The 18,951-nt window shown below is 37.9% G+C and overlaps 1 protein-coding gene across 14 annotated transcripts in view; it reads right to left on the bottom strand.

Moving 5' to 3' along the window:
• Window positions 1–18,951, bottom strand: part of LTBP1 (latent transforming growth factor beta binding protein 1) — a 442,953-nt gene that overhangs the window by 78,894 nt on the left and 345,108 nt on the right. For all 14 annotated transcript variants that reach the window (XM_043918271.1, XM_043918275.1, XM_043918274.1 and 11 more), the window contains 2 exons: window positions 17,419–17,541; window positions 12,154–12,279 (listed from right to left, as the gene is read on the bottom strand). In XM_043918271.1, the coding sequence (XP_043774206.1) occupies window positions 12,154–12,279; window positions 17,419–17,541 (249 nt within the window). The remainder of the gene's footprint in view (window positions 1–12,153; window positions 12,280–17,418; window positions 17,542–18,951) is intronic.

Below are 18,951 nucleotides of genomic sequence, written 5' to 3' on the forward strand. Positions count from 1 at the left end.
ATGCATATATATGGAATTTAAAAAGATGGTAACGATAACCCTATATGCAAAACAGAAAAAGAGACACAGTGTACAGAACAGAATTTTGGACTCTGTGGGAGAAGGCGAGGGTGGGATGTTTCGAGAGAACAGCATCGAAACATGTATATTATCTAGGATGAAACAGATCACCAGCCCAGGTCGGATGCATGAGACAAGTGCTCGGGGCTGGTGCACTGGGAAGACCCAGAGGAATCGGGTGGAGAGGGAGGTGGGAGGGGGGATCGGGATGGGGAATACATGTAAATCCATGGCTGATTCATGTCAATGTATGACAAAACCCACTACAATGTTGTAAAGTAATTAGCCTCCAACTAATAAAAATAAATGAAAAAAAAATCAAATGTAGCTCTATACACTAGTAAACTATTATAAGGGTTAAAAACCACTTTAAATACCATTTACAGCAGTATAAAAATATTAAAATCCTTAGCATAAGTCTAAATATGTTGTGCAAGACTGTACACACAAAAACTGCAACAAAACACCACAGTAGATGAAAGAAAATCCAAACAAACTGAAGGATATGTCTTATTTGTGGGTTGGAAGACTCAATATTGTAAAATATGAAACTTCCCAAATTAACCTGTTGAGTCAATGCAATTCCAATCAAAATCCCAGTAGTTTTGGGGGTTTTTTGTTTGTTTTTTGGTGAAAATCAACAAGCTAATTATAAAACTTACATCGAAATGCAAAGGGCCAAGAATAGGCCTGACAATCTCAGTGAAGAACAAAATACTATCATTTAGAATTTACAGCACCATATATTTAAATTTACTATAAAGCTACTATAATTAAGACAGTATGCTATTGGTGCAAAGGTAGGTAAGTAAACCTATGGATAGAATGAAGAAGGAGGAAATAGGCCAATCTACATTTGAACACATGTTTCATGACAGAGTTACCATTGTAGATCAGCAGGAACGGGGAATCCTTCTCAAATAGTGATGACCCAAATGGAAATCCATTTAAGAAAAAAAGTAAACCTTGACCTCTATTTCATACCATATGCAAAGATCAATTTCAGGGCAAGGACAGTTCCCAATGTAAAATATAAAATAAAGCTTTCAGAAGAAAATATAAAAGAGTATCAAAGATTACAAACACAAAAAGTACTGATCTCAAAATAATGAAAATACTAGAAACTTCATTAGGGACTTGGGTTCATTTGAAGTTATCATTGACAGGATTGTTGTGTTTAGCATCTCCTTTGGAAGGGATGTGTTATAAAGAAGCAGACAAATGAAACAATACTGAAAGAGCCAATGTAAAGGTATGAAAACTTGTTCTACATCAATCCTTACAAGGGAAATGCAAATTGATGAGATCCCATTACTTAGCATGATTAATCTTTAAAAAGACTAACCATTCCAACTGTTGATAAAGATGTGGCACTGGAAGTCTCACACTTAGCTGGTAGAGGTGTAAATTAATACACTGAAAAACTGGCTATGAAAATGAGACATACATATGATCTATGACCTATAAATTATATGTGTGCATGCTAAGTCATTTCAGTCATGTCCAACTCTCTGTGATCTTATGGACTGTAGCCCTCCAGGCCCCTCTGTCCATGGGATGCTCTAGGCGAGAATACTGGAGTATACAACCAGGTAATATGCAACAGAAATGAGTGACTATGTCAATCAAAAGGCATGCTCAAGATTAGTCACAAAAGCTCTATTCACAACAGTCCCAAACAAAGTAATCCAAATGCCCATCAACAATAGAATGGATACATAATTGTGGTATATTCATACAAAGAACCATGTGAAGAGGAAGTACTGCTACATGTAACACAGGTGAAGTTTACAAGCATACTGTTGCACGAAATAAGCCAGAGACAAATGAGTAACTACTACATGATTCTATGAATATAACATTCAAAAACAAGCACAACAAGCCTGGCAGTGCAGACAGAACCGTGGGCACTGCTGTGTGTGGGTACTGAGGAGGGGATGGGTAATAACTGGAAATAAGCTTGAGAGAGGGTTTAGGAGCACACTACCAAGTGAGCTCACTCTCTGAAAGTTTACCAAAAGTACCCTATGCTTGATTCATTTTTCTTTATATATTTTAAGCAATTTAAAATGCTTACTGGAAAGAAAAAAAGCCAGTCCACACTGCTATATTTCCTGGTTAAAGACAAGCTTAACCATTCAAAAGCTTGTTCTATCTCTGTCTCCTTGGTAAGACTTATTAGACTAAAATATTAAGGGACTGAGTAGTAATCCTGGCCGCCACTCCCTATCGGTCCATTGTAAGCCATTGAAATTCTCTGAAACTTCAATTTCCTCCATATGTAAATGAAGTCAGATTATTTTTTTTCATACAGGTGAAAATGAGAACCAATGTAACAATACATATTTTCTTAAAATTGTATCATTTCTATGTGATCCACTGTAAGTCAGGGGAATCAATTGAATACTGTCCAGACTATGCTACTATTTTTTGTCTTGTAAAAGGTGTTTGAGCATTACTATGGAATGAATTTTTTAATCGCTTCTTTAGAATTATAACGGCAATGATGTATGTTCAGAACGGACTGAAATTCTAATGTTCTAGGACATATGGTTTTAGAAATTATAAATATTTAAACAGGCAACAGAAAATGGAAGACCAATACATGTGATGTGTGAAAGGGAGGCCATATTTAACTACTAAGCATTAATGATAAGACATTAGATTTGGGTCAGTCCAGCTCCCTAGGCCCTCACTGCCAACACTCCCTCCCAAGCACATCTGAACTGCTAAGAGTAGGTTCCTTGTTCTCTTCTCTTTCTGCAACTTGCATGCCCTTTATAAGTTTAAAATTACTACAGTTAGTAAATGTCTTTCTGCATGAGGATAAAATATAAAATTAATGAGCTCTTAAATTTTGTGGGATTTTCTTGAAGATCTAAAAAAGTCCTAAGAACTTTCCAAATATTTAAATTATATCCCTTGTTCTCATTTCCATATGGCTTTTGAAGACAAGAAAGTGGAATAAATGTACAGAAGATGATTATCTCTATCATTCAGACTAAGGCCAAGGATGAAAATCCTCATGAATCAAATCATTTTAAATCAACTGCTTAAAAAAAACAAAACAAAAAAAACCAAACTGAAGAAGCATAGTTTCGCTTTTACATTTTGAACTGTATTATCAAGCTCTTGCAGTGAAAGACTTAGGAAATGGGGAAAGGGATCTGTGGCCACTTCTCCTCATGGAGGCAGCCCACAAAGCTCTGGTTCTGCAGCTGGAAAGGGCATCGGTGTCATTAAACATCCCTGAAAGCCTCCCGTTTGCACTGGGTTCAGATCCTCCCCCTCAGAGAACAGGACATGAGTGGGGCAGAGAGGTGCTGCCTGAGGAAACCATTACAAGGGCCAGATGTTTGTTCAATTGTGATAAAACCTCGGTACTATAGGTGCAAATCCCAAACTGAGTATCTGTGACATTTAAGGAAAAATTCTGAGTTGAAGAGTAGTATATTTTTAATCAGACACCAAGCACTTTCTCTTTTCAGAAAAGCAAAAGCTATAAATGCAATAAATCATCCATGTTTCTTTCCAGAGAAAGAGAAGCAAAGTGATTTCTGAACTTAAAAAGTCATTTTCTTCTTATTTCTTCCTATGATAGACTGACAGAATGTTATATAAAAACAGAAATTTAAAAAGTATTTGAATTTCACACACACACACACAATTTCTAAAAATTTATAGAGAAGAAATTAGAAGAAAGCTTTAAAAAAAAACAAACTTTTTCTACTCCCAAAGGTAAACAATAATTCTAATTTACTGTCATGTAACAGAATATCACATAAGTGGGGTATTTAAATAAATTCTCCAAATAAATCCAAGGCCATTCAGAAAAAAATTCCCCAAATTTTAATTGTGTATTTCTTCTACCACAACTACGTGAAAAAGATACTATGTGTGAAATACGTATCTTGCGTTTTCACATGGTTCAAGTTTTTTAAATGACAGCAATTTTGTTTTAACATATTTATTTATAACCATTTGGATTATCTTTGCATTCATTTAATGATTTTACATTTTTACACCTGAGCTGTTCTAAAAATACATATAATATCTTATTCTAACTTCAGAGCCATGCTGTGCATTTTCTCTTTTGATATAGTATTTCTTACACCAAGAGGTGCTGCCAGTGAGACTGGGAGAAAACCCTAACCACAGGCCAAACACATCAAACCCCAGATTCATCTTTCTGACACTTAGGCCCCAGAGGCAATGTAAGAGCAGCCAAAAAAATTCCCATTTTTTTACTATTATAATTTTTCTTTCTATATTCATATAGGATGCCAAGAAAGATGAGTTTTGAAACCATAGAAAATAGTACCTCTAGAAATAACAATGCTGATACTTAAATGCAAATAAGTGTTAGCATGGACGATCAGTTTATTGGTAACTGACACATCAAACGCTTAAAAACTTGAAATACTTGGGGAGTAAACAGGGAAAGTCAGTCATATGGAATGTTTAGAGAAAACAAAGGGTGAGGAATTAAAGCAAATTATGTATAAATGAGTTACTGAACCAAACTACGTGACTTTAATAAATTGGGATTTAAATGTAGAAAAAAATATAGTAGTAATTAATTTATATCCAGACTTGGACTTTGAATTGCCAGACTATTTAATTCACAAATATACAATTGTGTGTTGCATATTTTCTGAGCACAGATCAAATAAAAATAAATAGGTTTTAAATGCCCCCTTCCTTTTAGGTACCCACATATGAAGGGAAACACATGGCAATAACGAGGGTGTCAGTATAAGAAGTGCTAAAATACTAACAATAATTCACATCCATCGAGCATATTCTAGGGACCAAACTCCATTCCAAGTGTGTGTTAATACTTGCCAACACCCATTGACATACTTAATTCTTCCAAAAACTCCTACCAAAATATGTAGGTGCTGTATTTTATGCTTATTATGCAATGCAGAACTGAGGTCTATGACTCACGTGAGTCAAGTCCACACAGATTGAAAGTGCTGGAGCACAAGCCCATGTATTCAGATTCCACAGCCCGACTTTTTAGCCACGGCTGTACCCAGTTACTAAGCAGGGTGTGCTTTAGGGAACCAGATCTTCAAAAAATAGGGAAGGCTTTGCACTAAGTCCCTTCATTCATTCACAAAGTACTGGGTTGGCCAAAAAGTTCCTTTGATTTTAAGTAAAAATAAGAGATACTTTTCATTTTCACTAAGAACTTTATTGAACGCATTCACTAACCAAATGACTCTTTTGGCCATCCCAATATTTACTGGCCCTACCTAACATTCTCAGAGGCACAAAATTGTGAACAAAACAGACAAAGATCCACGTCTTATGAGCCTTAGTGTCTAGCAGGAAGATTGGACAATAAACAAGACAAAGAAGTAGAATAGGTAGTTTAAAAAAGAGAGAGAAAACAGGAATGTGGGGAGTGGGTGAAGGTAAGAAAAGGATGGTTAGAGAAAGGTTCACTGACAGATGAATAGAGAGAGAGGATGTGATACATATATACAATAAAATACTACTTGACCATAAAAAAGAACTAAATAATGCCATTTGCAGCAACATGGACAGAAGAGATCATCACACTAAGTCTAAGTCAGAAAGAGAAAGTTAAATACCATATGATATCACGTACATGTGGAATCAAAAACATGACACAAATGGGCCTAATCAGGGACATAGAGAATAGATTGCTGGTTGCCAAGGGAGAGGGTGAAAGAGGGATGGATTGGGAGTGTGGGATTAGCAGATACAAACTGGTATATATAGAACGGATGAACAACAAGGTCCTGTGTACAGCACAAGGAACTATATTCAATATCCTGTGATAAACCATAATGGGAAAGAATAGGGTTTATCACAGGATATTGAATATGAATAATATTCAATATTGATATTGAATAAAATGCAATAATGTATTAATTATTGCTATACAGTAAATCAACTATACTTCAAAAAATGAAAAAAAAGGACTTATTGAGAAAGTGACATTAAACAAAGACCTATAGTAGATGAGAGGTAACAATCAATATACTTCTTGTTAGTATAATAATTTCCTTATTTTAAGATGCTCATTGCAGCCAAAGCAAACCAATTAATATTTAACCTACCTATATGTTTGTTGTGAAAATTAAAAGAGAAAATAGGTACAATATAGTTAGCATACATGCCTGGCTCCTAACAAGAACTCAGTGAATTCTGACTATTACTATTACTGCTTTTGTTTTAATAAAGTCATGAAATCAGATATGTGAAGTTTCTCCAGTCTACTCATACTGGGTGCCCAAGACAACCACATCATACTTCCTGTTAGATGCCTACAAAGTAACTGATTCTGGACTCAACAGCATTACAATTTAGGGCTAAAGTACAAAAATATCATTGACAACAACCCTCCATGATATACTGAGAACTTGGGTTACTGATGACATCCAGAGATTCATCAAAATAGATGCAAGAAGCTCTCGGTGCCCAGACATGAGCTTCAAGGGGTCACAGCAGAAGGTGTGAGGGGCAGCCTGCCTGTTCACAGACTGCCCTTTCTGGAAGCTTCATGTCTATTTCTTGGCTGAAAGGAAAAGTGTTTACTTCTTCTATGAACAAATGATTTTCCATAGCTCTGGAGTATGAAAGGTCAGTAGCAATGAAAGGCTTAGGAAGAGTTCTCGAATTTTTCTGCCACCATTGTGAATTTCTTTATAAAAATGTTGATATATGGAGGACAATCATGCAACACATGGAAAATATGTATTCCAGGTCCAAAAGCAGCTTATTCCAGCAAGATTTCCTCAGCTCTCTCCCTAACGATTTAAACATCCATTTCATTCACTTCTGCAGAAGTACATTCACAGGAGGAGTGAGTGTGAAGAACAGTAGCCTTTATAGCAAGAGGCCACTTCCTTTCCTTACCTGGAATGCTGTCTGATCCTTTTTCACACAAGGGAGGGAAAGGATCCTGTTGTTAAGCTAAATTCCCTCTCTTTAGAAAAGAAATACTCTGGTTGTATTCTCTTACTAGATTTTTTTTTTTTTTCACTTTCCAAGCCTAAAAGTACTAAAAAACCTAAAAATCTTTGGGCCAAGTAGCCAGATGTAATATATTATTGTGTCAGGGTACTTCAATGTCCTACTTGGCTAAGTCATTTTCAAAAATATTTTCTCTTTGGTGATAGACATAAAGTTCTATCTCCATGCCACAAAACCACCAACTGCCTTGGAGTGCTGTCAACATGATTTTATACTTTCTTTCTACACTGCTCGTGGAAAATGTACCTCAAAGTCTGAAAACAAAACCACACTCACTCCCAGTTCGTTTTTCTTTCTTTGATTTGGCAAAGGTTGTCCTTAGTGTATTTTCTGGTTCCCAACACACACAAAATTGATCTAAGAGTTTGGACCCAACTTCTCTTCATCTTTTTGATACCACTGTTCTCAGTTAACTTCATGAAGCCAGCCATCCTTATCACTTGCATTTGTTGTGTTTTCCCACCCAAACGAATGAGTTATCAAGAAGCAGTTTATGGGTAGATATCTAAACAGGTTACAGGATTAGAGACTTTATAGCAGACAATAGGACTTGATTCTTTGAGTGCTTTGGGTTTCAGAGTTAAGTTCAATGTTCCAAAAGTCCCCTTCCAATCCTACAGTTCTCAATTTTTAAATCAATATGAGAGTTGCTTTGAATGTGAGAGCATAAGTTCCTGATCACATACTCCATCTGGGGTGCTTTTTTGAAAAGTAAGAAACAAACAACAACATTCAGGGGAAAAAAGATAGCAGTCAAATACCGAATTGAACTTAAAGGGTTTTTTTTTTTTTTATGAAAAAAAATTAATTTTTTTTCAGGTTAATTTCAGGCATGTCTGATTTTTAAAAGCAGACTTTAAAGAGCAGTTTTAGATTCACAATAAAATTTCATAGGAAGTTTCCTTATTCCCCTTGTTTTCCCAAAACCATCCCCTCCCCTACCTTCTCCCACTGTCAACCACCCCCACCGGCGTGGTACATTTGCTATGACTGATGAACCTACACTGACACAACATTATCAAGCAAAGCCCATAATTCACATTGGGCTTGTTCTTGGTATTGTACTCTGATTTTTTAATCCCGTCTGGACAACAGAACTCACATGTTGGCAACTGGCCTTCAGCAGACAATCTTACGTCCTCCTGTCTTTTCATTGACAGGCTATTATCACTTAGCCAGTCGATGACCAGTTTGCAAAAGAAAAGCACGTAACATGGCTTCATCTGTTACTCAGACACAATTGTAGCATTACTTTCATTAATCTACATTATAGAGGCAGAATGGCCAGGTGTGACTACCCTAGTTTGTAACTTCCGTTCTTTGCTCTAGCCTTCAGGTTCCCATTACTCTGCTCTCTTTCATGCGGTTTACCACTTTATAGCATATTATATAGCTGACATTAGTTTACTGTCTCCAAGAAAGTGGAAATATTCTTTGTTCAGAGACATCACCTCAGTTCCTAGGAGTGGCCAGTATATAGTAGACATGCAATAAATATTTTTCAAATGGATGAATGAACGAGGATGCTTTCTAAAAGACATGATTTTACGGAGTGATTTTGGTCATAGTTTAGAGGCCTAATTCGTCATGACCAACCAGGCTCCATAAGTCACGGATGCTCCCTCTGTGCCACTAGGCTCCTCTGAGGTTCCTGCTAGACCAGTGTGGCGAGTGTGTTATGTGAACAGACTGGAAACCACAGTGGAGTCTAGAGATGCCGATGTCCCCAGTTTCATCTTTGTCATACAAGGTCTCCATCGACATGGACAGCCAACTAGGAGAGCACAGCCATTCCTGGCCAAGAGCAGCCCTCCCAGAGGCACGTGAAGACAGTGATGCCAAGTCAGAGGCCAGGAGGCATCTCTCCACGGGGGCCAGGGCACGGACATGGTGCCACTGAGGATTCTGAATGTCCTAAGCTTCCCCAGTCTTCTTCCCACTCACTCACATCCTGCTGCCAAAGAAGAAACGAAACTCTGAGTCAGCTTACATATGGGAGGATACATATTTTTCCTATGAACCCACACTGATATATCATTATCAAGCAACTTTGAATTCTGTAATTTAAAAAGTGGGGGGAAATAAAGGAACCAAAGAATTGGGACTTCTTAAAACAAATGGATAAGCCAATTTAAGATATAAAACAGTGAGCTGAATGAAAGAAGTCAAAAGTCTCCTTTGCTTTCCTACACAATCTCTGGCTAGAGGGCGTAAAGGGGGGTGGCAGGAGGAGAAGAACCACAGTTACGAGAAGAAAAGAAAGAATTACAGAAGTGGAAGTAAATCAAAAGGGCCTTGCTTCCCTGTACTTTCCTGACATCCACATGTAGGACTTGGAAAAAAAAAAACTCTGTGAGTTATCGATTATATATGACATACTGTACCCTGTACTTTTTTATATCCTTAAAATATAACCATGCTATATTATTTAAATACACAAACATAATTTCAGTATGTACTATGTACTTATTTATCCCCAAATCTCTTCCTGGAATGTAGGTTCCACGTGGACAAGAACAGGGTGTATTTGCCCTCAGAACACTAACAGTGCCTAGCATGGATAGGAGCTCTGAGTAAATGAATAAACAAATAGTTGCACACCCGCCACTTACTTCCTATTCCAAGTTCAACTGACACCTGTTCTTTATCTCATGGGGGAAAAGCAAGATGCTTCTCCACCCTCTCCCACATAACGTGCTCCCAGAGCACCGTAAGAGAAAGGATGGAGCCAGTGGTGCTGTTTTTATTTTCAAAGACTCGATCCTGCTCCTTGATACCTGAGACAGTTGAGAGTGACAGAATGCCTCTGCACTGTAGTTCAGTATCTGTGAGCAGATGCAGACAACTCTCCAAGTCATGGGGGATTAGGGAAGGGCCTTCCTCCCCTCAGCTGGGCAGGATTCCTTCAGCCCTGCTTGAAGCAAGGTATGCCAGCCCGCGTGTCCATGTGGCTTCAGCTGCTTTAATGAGAAGTTAGGAGGTAAGCTGATGGATGGGCACGAAGCAAGAGTGCCAGCCACTTCTTGGTGTTAGTTCAAATCCAATACACATCAGCTCCATAGATAAATCCCAATCACACGGACTGGCTTCGTCCTACACCACGGCCAGGGGTAGAATCAAGACATATTGCTACTGTCACAAGTTTCAAACTAAGTCCAACGAAAGAAAACTTGAGCCAGTTTAATCTACTGGATTAAGACGGTAAAAAATGAAAATCTTGCAAAGCTTATTCAAGAAAGAGATTAACGAGCCTAATAACGAGGGGGCTTTCTAGTTAAACTGCCAGGTATCAGCACAACAGTCTAAAGTATCTGCTTTGTTACTTTTGTAAAAATTGTCCAGATTCTGGAGTAAAAAATATGGAACAAGGGTCAAAGACCGTATACTAAATTACAGGAATTTACAAAGCCCTAGGAGTTTCCTAAAAACACAGTTTAAAATTCAAATCCCCGCCAAGTAAATGCCTAAACAAATTAGAACTGCAACGAAGTTACAGTGATTATATAACTCTTGAGTTGCAGAAATAAAGATTTTAAAAGACACAGATTTAAAGAAAAAGTACAAAGTACAAAAGAAAAAACAAACTGAGTATGTTTATACTGGTGTATGGCTTTGACTGGTAAGCACTTGAGATGACTTATACATTTTTTTAAATACAGTTTTTTGCATAGCACAGCTACTGGTATCTGTAACTTGGACCATTTCTCAGTTAAGGAAGACCTTACTAGCCATGTTTTAGAACTAGCTGAAGAAGCAAACCTGCACCCTTCTAGAAGGCAGGGAAATGAGCATTCTGAAAACTTCATTTTTTCAGTCACTCAAGTCGGCTAGCACCCTATCCTCTCTACCAGGGAATTCTGTGATCCCCCAAGAAGGCCTTCATTCATACTCTTTCTTATGAGCTGTGGTCTTAGAGCTCTAAATATAAAATTAATTAAAGCTCAAACCACTGAAACATGGAGCAAACCTCTCATGGGCATCTTCTTTATGATGTTTTTCTCCATTTCCCCACTTTTGATCACTTCCAAACCCCTCATAATCTTTAAACCCTACCCTGCACGATCTCTCTTTCACTTGAAGCCAAATCTGGCATTCATGTTTTGTCTACTCAGCAGGAGAGCAATTTCAACAATCTCCTGCTTTTTATAAGATCAGTTTATTCTTCTCAATAAAATAATTAGTTTCAGATGAACCTGGTTGCCGGTCCTCGGCTCGATTCCACTGTGGAGTGAGTAAGGAGAGAACACACTTCCTGCTCCACTTCTTTGTAAAGCAAAGACACTAAGTCTTAACACAGGCCCAGAACAGAACCTTCATACTTCTTTAAAACAGAGCTGGGTTTTGAAACCTAGATTCTCAAAGGGATGGGTGAAAAATTATGATTACAGGATTCTTCTCAGTTTACTTTTATAAAGGCTCAGACGAATTATTCTTCAATTTATCAAACTATCATAAGTCATCAAGAATATAAATCTTGTGTATAAAACCAGTGCTACAGCCCTGCAAACATAAAGAGGTTGCCAATAGGAAGCCAACGTGTTATCTTAATGTCTTAACAACTTAATGTGCTCCTAGGATATAATAAATACTGAAAGGTAGGAAAATATACTGGTTCAGAGCAAAGAATCTTAGAGGAATAACTGTGGAAAATTTCTGCTGACAATGGTACAGAGAAAAATCAAGCAAGGCATGTTTACATACAGAATAATACAGATGATCTATATGAAACATAATCAAAATCAACAGAGTCTTGGGTTATGTTAGGGATGTTGCTTCATTTTCCTGTCTCCCACATGCACCTAAAATCATCACCTCCCACACATTTTGACTCATTAATTCAGTACCAGTCATGGAATCACCTGTGAGTATTTTCACTGTTATAATAGCAGTTTATCCTGTCTGTAAATCCTAGCCACCTTGAGCTGCATTTCAGGGAGGAGTCCCCTTGGTGCATATGTGTTCCAAGGCCTTAAACCGTGACTGCCTGTCAGTGTCTCAGAGCCTGTGCCGATTAAAATACAAAGGCATCCCCTCTCTGCTTTATCGTGCAATAATTACATGAGGTCTTATTGTTCTTCTTACCTTCACACGTTCGTCCATCTGCAGAAATTGAGAAACCCTGTTCGCAGACGCAGTGAAAAGAACTGTCTGTGTTTAGACATTCTCCATGAGGACCACAGAGTCCGGGTTGTTCACATTCATTAATATCTGGAATCAAGAAGAGTTCCACATACTTGAAAAAAAAATCTGTTTTGCTTTCAGATGATATCAGATAAGACAGGAAGCAAAATCTATTACAAAATGGCCAGACGTGTATCTGGTGGCACACTTCACAGTTTGTATACACACCAGACCACAAGACAACCTGGACTGTCAGGAGAGAGAGATTACTTGGGTTAAATCATAGGAAATAGCCAATGTTCACCATTTTTATCCGAAAAAAAGCAAGTTCATAGGTTCAAATCAAGGGTACCCTTTAAAATATATATATATATAGGAAGCTTGAGGGTATCTAATGAATTAAGTCTTTTGTGAAATCTTCTTCAGTGTGAATACTGTGTTCTCCTTTACCTTATTTTACCACAACGCACACAGCTCTCTTGTGGCCTGTATGTCTTCTCAAGTCCGTGCCTATCCATCCCTGGGAAGTGAACTTAAGGGCAAGGCTGGACATGTCTAACGGTGTCTGACTCAAAAATAGCACTTCTCAAATGTCTGAATATACAAAGGAAATTGACTCCAATCTATTTCACTGAAAATGGATACAAGAAATAAAGCACAAGAAAAACGTGGCCTTTAATAGTTGCACAGCTTTGTGATGATGAAATTAGTGGATGAGCATCCGGTGCTTAGGGCAGTACTCAATACCACCAAGAGTCAAAAAAGTGGTGATGATTATTACTAAGACTCATGAACAAATCATGCTGTAGCTGTGTTGACTACTGTGTTGACCATCTCATACTCTGCTTGTCCTCAATGAAGAAAGATTACGCTCCCTCCGGCCAGGGTGATGATGTACTTAAAGGCTAATAACGCAGGAAGTGTTTGCTGTCCATGCAATGTTCTTTCAAAGCAGTCCTAAGGATGCTAAGAGCACCTGAAGGGGACGATGTAAGGAATCATGGAGAACAGCTCATCTGGTCACGATGGTGCTGACTGTGTGCACTGCATTTTAACTGCTGCTTGTCCCCTCTGTGTCCCTCTTACTCTGACTGCTTCTTCAAGAGAACTGCATATTTTAAGTCTGAGTCCACCTCCCAGTATAGCAAGTGAAGAGTGTATCATGGATACCTGTCCACAAAAACTCTCAGTTTTGTTCATTCTGTTCTAACTGAACAGCAATTGATTAAAGTTCTCTTGGCCAACTGGAGTCGGGAAGGTATCACACGTCCTGGGCACCATCCAAGCAGCAGCCCTGCTAAGGTCATTTTCCTGTCTTTCTGAAGTCATTTCTTACTAAAGAGGTCCTCGGGCTTCCCTGGTGGCTCAGTGGTCAAGAATCCATCTGCCAAGGCAGGAGGTGTGGGTTTGATCCTTGGGTCAGGAAGATCCCCTGGAGAAGGAAATGGCAACCCACTCCAGTATTCTTGCCTGGGAAATCCCATGGACAAAGGAGCCTGGCAGCTACAGTCTATGGGGTTGCAAAAGAGTCAGATATGACTTAGCGACTAAACAACAAATAGGCCCTCAACACATCATCTTAAAAGTCCATCTTTAATGTGGTACATACATACAATGGAATAGTACTCAGCCATTAGAACAGAATGAAATAATGCCATTTGCAGCAACATGAGTGGACCCAGGAGTGTCACACAGAGTGAAGTAAGTCAGACAGAAAAGGAGAAATATCATATGACATCTCTTTTATGTGAAATCTAAAAAGAAAGGATACAAATGAACTTACTTACCAAACAGAAACAGACTCACAGACTTCAAGAATGTTCTTATGGTTGCCAGGGGAAGGATGCGGAGAAGGGATAGTTAGGGAGTCTGGGATGGACATGTACACACTGTTACATTTAAAATATTTAAAATGGATAATCAACAAGGACCTACTGTATAGCACACGGAACTCTGCTCAATGTTATGTGGCAGCCTGGATGGGAGGGGAGTTTGGGGGAGAATGAATACAGGTATATGGATGGCTGAGTCCCTTCAGAATTCATCTGAAACCATCACAATATTATTTGTTAATCAGCTATACCCCTATGCAAAATAAAAAAGCAATTTTCAAGTCCATCTTAAATTCAATTAAAAACTTTTACTGAGGATTTCCTAAAAGATGGTTGAGTAGCAGGGGCCCATACCATAGTGAAGCTCACAGTATGATAGGGGAGGCAAAAACGAAGACAAGTAACTATAAGTTGAATGGGAGCATGGAAAACATATAGATGAGGGGCCTTTACGTGACCTAGAGAACACGCTTAGCCACCAAGCTGGCAGCTCCTCTCCTCCAGAGGGTCACTCCTTTCCCTGTATCCAGGGTCTCCTGAGGCTCTTCTTCATGTCTATTCCTCTCATCATGTAATGGGAATTCTGGCAATATTACTGATTTAGCTATCTGTATTTTAAGCCTGAACTCTTTACCTTTCCATCTGCCAAATATTTCAGGCTAGTTGGCTTATCTACTGCTGAACCTAACTAAGAAATCAAGCAGGAATTACTCATTTTCTTAACAACTCTCCCATTCTGGTAATTGTCACTAATTTTAAAATATTTCAAGAAAGAGCAATGAATCATTTTCTACTTTACTATTTCTTAATATGATTCCACTCTGTGAAATCCTTCCCTTTCTTCTGTAAATTCTCTGGCTATGTTTGCTATCTACTGAAAATACCTTAGATTGTAACCTTCCCTGAACTCTGACCTTCTTTTACCAGTTAGCACTATTCTTTCTTTCCAACCTGCTGCCTGGAATCTGCTGCCCTCCACCTGTCCAACAAGATGCTATAAAGTTCCACTGGCCCGGGGGTCAAGTTCAGGGTCGCTGTCCATCTTGGAGAGCCCTAGAGGTTATCTAAGACCACCTTCTTATTTTACCTGTGACTCAGTGTGACCTTTTAAAAACTGTCAGACGTCGCAACTTTGCATAGGGAATCATGTGCATAAACATTTTTGCTTCAAGAGAAGTCACTGATTAACAAATAATTGTCTAAAAAGTCTGATGACAGGAACTGTAGACGAATTCCCAGACTTTTTTCCAGGAAACCACCAAGAAAGAACAACATGAATATCTGGAACCTGAGAAACATATGCATTTAATTTGGGTTGTACTTATTGAGGCATTTCTAAACTATGCTGCTAGTAACTCAGCTGAAAGTCAGACTATATTTAAGTTGGGTTTCTTTCATGGGTCCGAGATTCCACAGAAATTCACAATTTGGCATGTGTAAGTCAAAATGTGAAACTGAGTATATTCTGAAGCTCAAATGCATGCTGCCACATTCCTAAAGAGACTATTAACATAGAATTTCCATGCTGTCTGTGTATCATCATTAATTGTCCTGAGGGAAGAGATTCTTACACTTTCAATTGAAAATGCCTTCCTGACTGTGGACCTATCTTCAGATTATTAGGAGAGATTTAAACTTTATGCCTACCACACATTATTTTTCAAATATGTTCCATGGTTATTCACATTGTCATAAGTTATGTTTTCAGCATTAAAACAAACTCCGAAATCTATGCCCACATACTCTATGTATTATGCTGGGGGGGAAAAAAAATCACTGAATCTGTCTTCTTTCCTTTGGCTATAAATGTAACCATAATTGGCATGGCAATGTAGAGAAAATGAAGGGGAAAGATCTTGGGTTCAAATCTCAGTTCAATTACTTCTTAGTGAGGAGCATGCTAATTAACTTCTCTGAGCTTCCGTTACTCAATCACAAAATGGATAAAAGCTTCCTCCTCAATTCTCTACAAATTAAGCGAGGTAATACAGTAACTGGCCCATAAGAGGCATTCAGTTACAAGCGAGTTGTGATCGGTGCTGTGTTCTTATTAGGACTTTGTGTCCAGTCAGTCTTCCTCTATCCCCAGAGAATAAGACCCCCAGCTGGATACTTGAAATTACGGATAGTACCAAACGATGTATACACTACTTTTTTCTTATATACACATATAATAAATTTTAATTGATAAATAAGGCACAGTGAGAGATTAACATCTAATAATAGAATGAGAACAGTATACCATAATAAAAGTTATGTGAACACAGTTTCTCTCTCTTTCCAATTATCTTACTGTGCAAGTTTAATGCCTTTTTCATCTTATAAGGACTTAGCATGCACTGTGGCCATGGCTTCTGCAGTTTGAGAGTCAAAAAGCAAAAACAGAACGAATTTCTTCTTCCCTCTTCACAGTATCACAGATAAAAGATTTGTTCCTGCCATTGATCTTAGCAACCTCAGAACAGGATTTTATTTTTCTTTCCTTAGTAAGTCAAGAACTTTCACTTCTTCATTTAAAAAAAAAAAAAAACCCTTATGGCTTCTTTTTGGTATATCCAAATGGTTTGCCTCACTACCCGTGTTCTCTGGAACCATTATGAGGTAAGATAAGAGTTGTTGGAACACAGGCACTACAGTACCTCAACATCGGATCTGAGGACAGCAGAGACGGCGACTAAGTGACTCACAGATGAGACGTGCTGGACAAAGGGATGATTCACATCCGGAGCAGGATGAATGGGATGGCATGGGAGTTCATACACTAGTTAGAACAGCAAGCAATTTTAACGTTTGTGAATTGTTTCTGGAATTTTCCATATATTTTCAGACCACAGCTGGCTGCGGGTAACAAACTGCAGAAAGTGAAACAGCAGATAAGGGGAGGAGGACAGCTGTTTGGGAGATCAAATGTGATAGCACTTTGGAAAAATATAAAATTCTGTCCTCTGTAATTATGACCAAATTATTAATCAGGCTTTTTGGGGGAGAGGAAAAGCTAGATACTGGGTAAAAACAGGGATCAGGAAAAACAAAAAAGCAGAAACACGTTATGGGACAAACTGAAATAGGCCCATGAGGATATGTAAAAGTGAAAAGGTAATTTAGAATCAAATACCAAGCTTGGCCAATGGAAGGAAAGTACAGCAAAGGACAGGTGATCATAGTTACCACAGAAGCACATAAAGCTAGGACACAGTTCCAAAATGCATGAGTTTCAGCTAGTTTGGTGCAGTGCAAAGCAGGAACTTCCTGCACTTGATGTAGACTCAAAAAAATTATAATACAAATTTGCATAGCTCATTTACATATACAGTGGTAAAACCGTGAACTATTATCAGGAAGCAACACAGAACTGAGTAATTACATAAATTATAAAGCAGAGAAAGAAGTTTACCTTGACATCCTTTATTGTCATTTAGCTGGAATCCATCTGGACAAGTACATTCATAGGACCCTTTAGTATTAATGCAATCTCCTCCCTGGCAAACACTCTTGTCCTCCAAGCATTCATTGATATCTACAAATCAATTTACAAGACATAAAACACAAACTGTATTAACAAAAACATTTTCCTTATCTTTACACACTAGACTCACATACATAAACATTATTTTACATCTCTGGTAATGCATGATTTTAAATGAATGACTGTTTACCTTTTAGAGTTATTAAAAGTGAAACATTTTGAAAGGATTTTAGCTTTTAAAATTTGTACAGTATAAATAGATGCTATACAAGATCCTGTATTACACATCACAGGAAAGATTTTAAAATATCTGGCATGCTCCCTGCCTCCAAAGAAAAATGATTGTACAAAAAAAAAAAAATCCCCAAATTGTATTATAAAAGTAAACACAAAAATATTGAGTTGATTTATAAGTTCAAAATAATTTAACTTAAGAATTGTCAAAGATATATGTCACAAGAATAGTACCAACTTCCAGAGTCACATGAATTTAGAGAAGAGATATTGTAAAGATTAAAGGTAGCTTGTGTAATAGAAGGAACTTACTTGAAGCCTTGACAGCAGGATGAACAGTGGCAGAGGGGTAATAAGAGGAGTTTTTGGAAGGCAAGGGAATGAGCAAAATCAGAAGTCATTTACTCAGAAGTTATCACAAACAGGTATAATGCTGTCTGGATTTTTTTTAAGTGTATATGCTTGTAACATATGTCCAACTAAAAACGGTTTATGTAAGCACTAATGAGTCTTGACTGTGAGCATGTAAGACAATTAATGACCCCACTCACTGCATGAACCTGAGGCATATCTTTCACAAGGGTTGTTTATAACCTCAATTACTCCTATCAAAGTTCATTATTCCTAACACACTCCATGAGTCTCGAATCTGTTGTATGTGTAAGATTCAAATTATTAGCACTGAGGAAACCTAAAGTACAAAACTTTCTTTGTTTGCTCAGAATTTGGTATGTTGTGCTATTTCTTGCAAATAAGATTGCTACTAAAATACAACTGCACTCATTTTACATGCTAGCAAGGTAATGCTCAAAATCCTTCAAACTGGGCTTCAACAGTTCGTGAACTGAGACCTTCCAATGAACAAGCTAAATTTAGAAAAGGCAAAGGAATCAGACATCAAATTGCCAACATCCATTGGATCATACAAAAAAACAAGAGAATTCTGGAAAAACATCGACTTCTGCTTCATTGACGACACTAAAGCCTTTGACTGTGTGGATCACAACAAACTGTGGAAAACTCTTAAACAGATGAGAATACCAGACCACCTTAACTGCCTCCTGAGAAACCTGTATGCAGATCAAGAAGCAATAGTAAGAACCAGACACGGAACAACCGACTGGCTCAAAACTGGGAAAGGAGTACATCAAGGCTGTATACTCTAACCATGCTTATTTAACTTCTATGCAGAGTACATCATGCGAAATGCCAGGCTAGAGAATCACA

Source organism: Cervus elaphus, chromosome 11 (genome assembly GCF_910594005.1).
Source record: "Cervus elaphus chromosome 11, mCerEla1.1, whole genome shotgun sequence".
Classification (NCBI taxonomy): domain Eukaryota; kingdom Metazoa; phylum Chordata; class Mammalia; order Artiodactyla; family Cervidae; genus Cervus; species Cervus elaphus.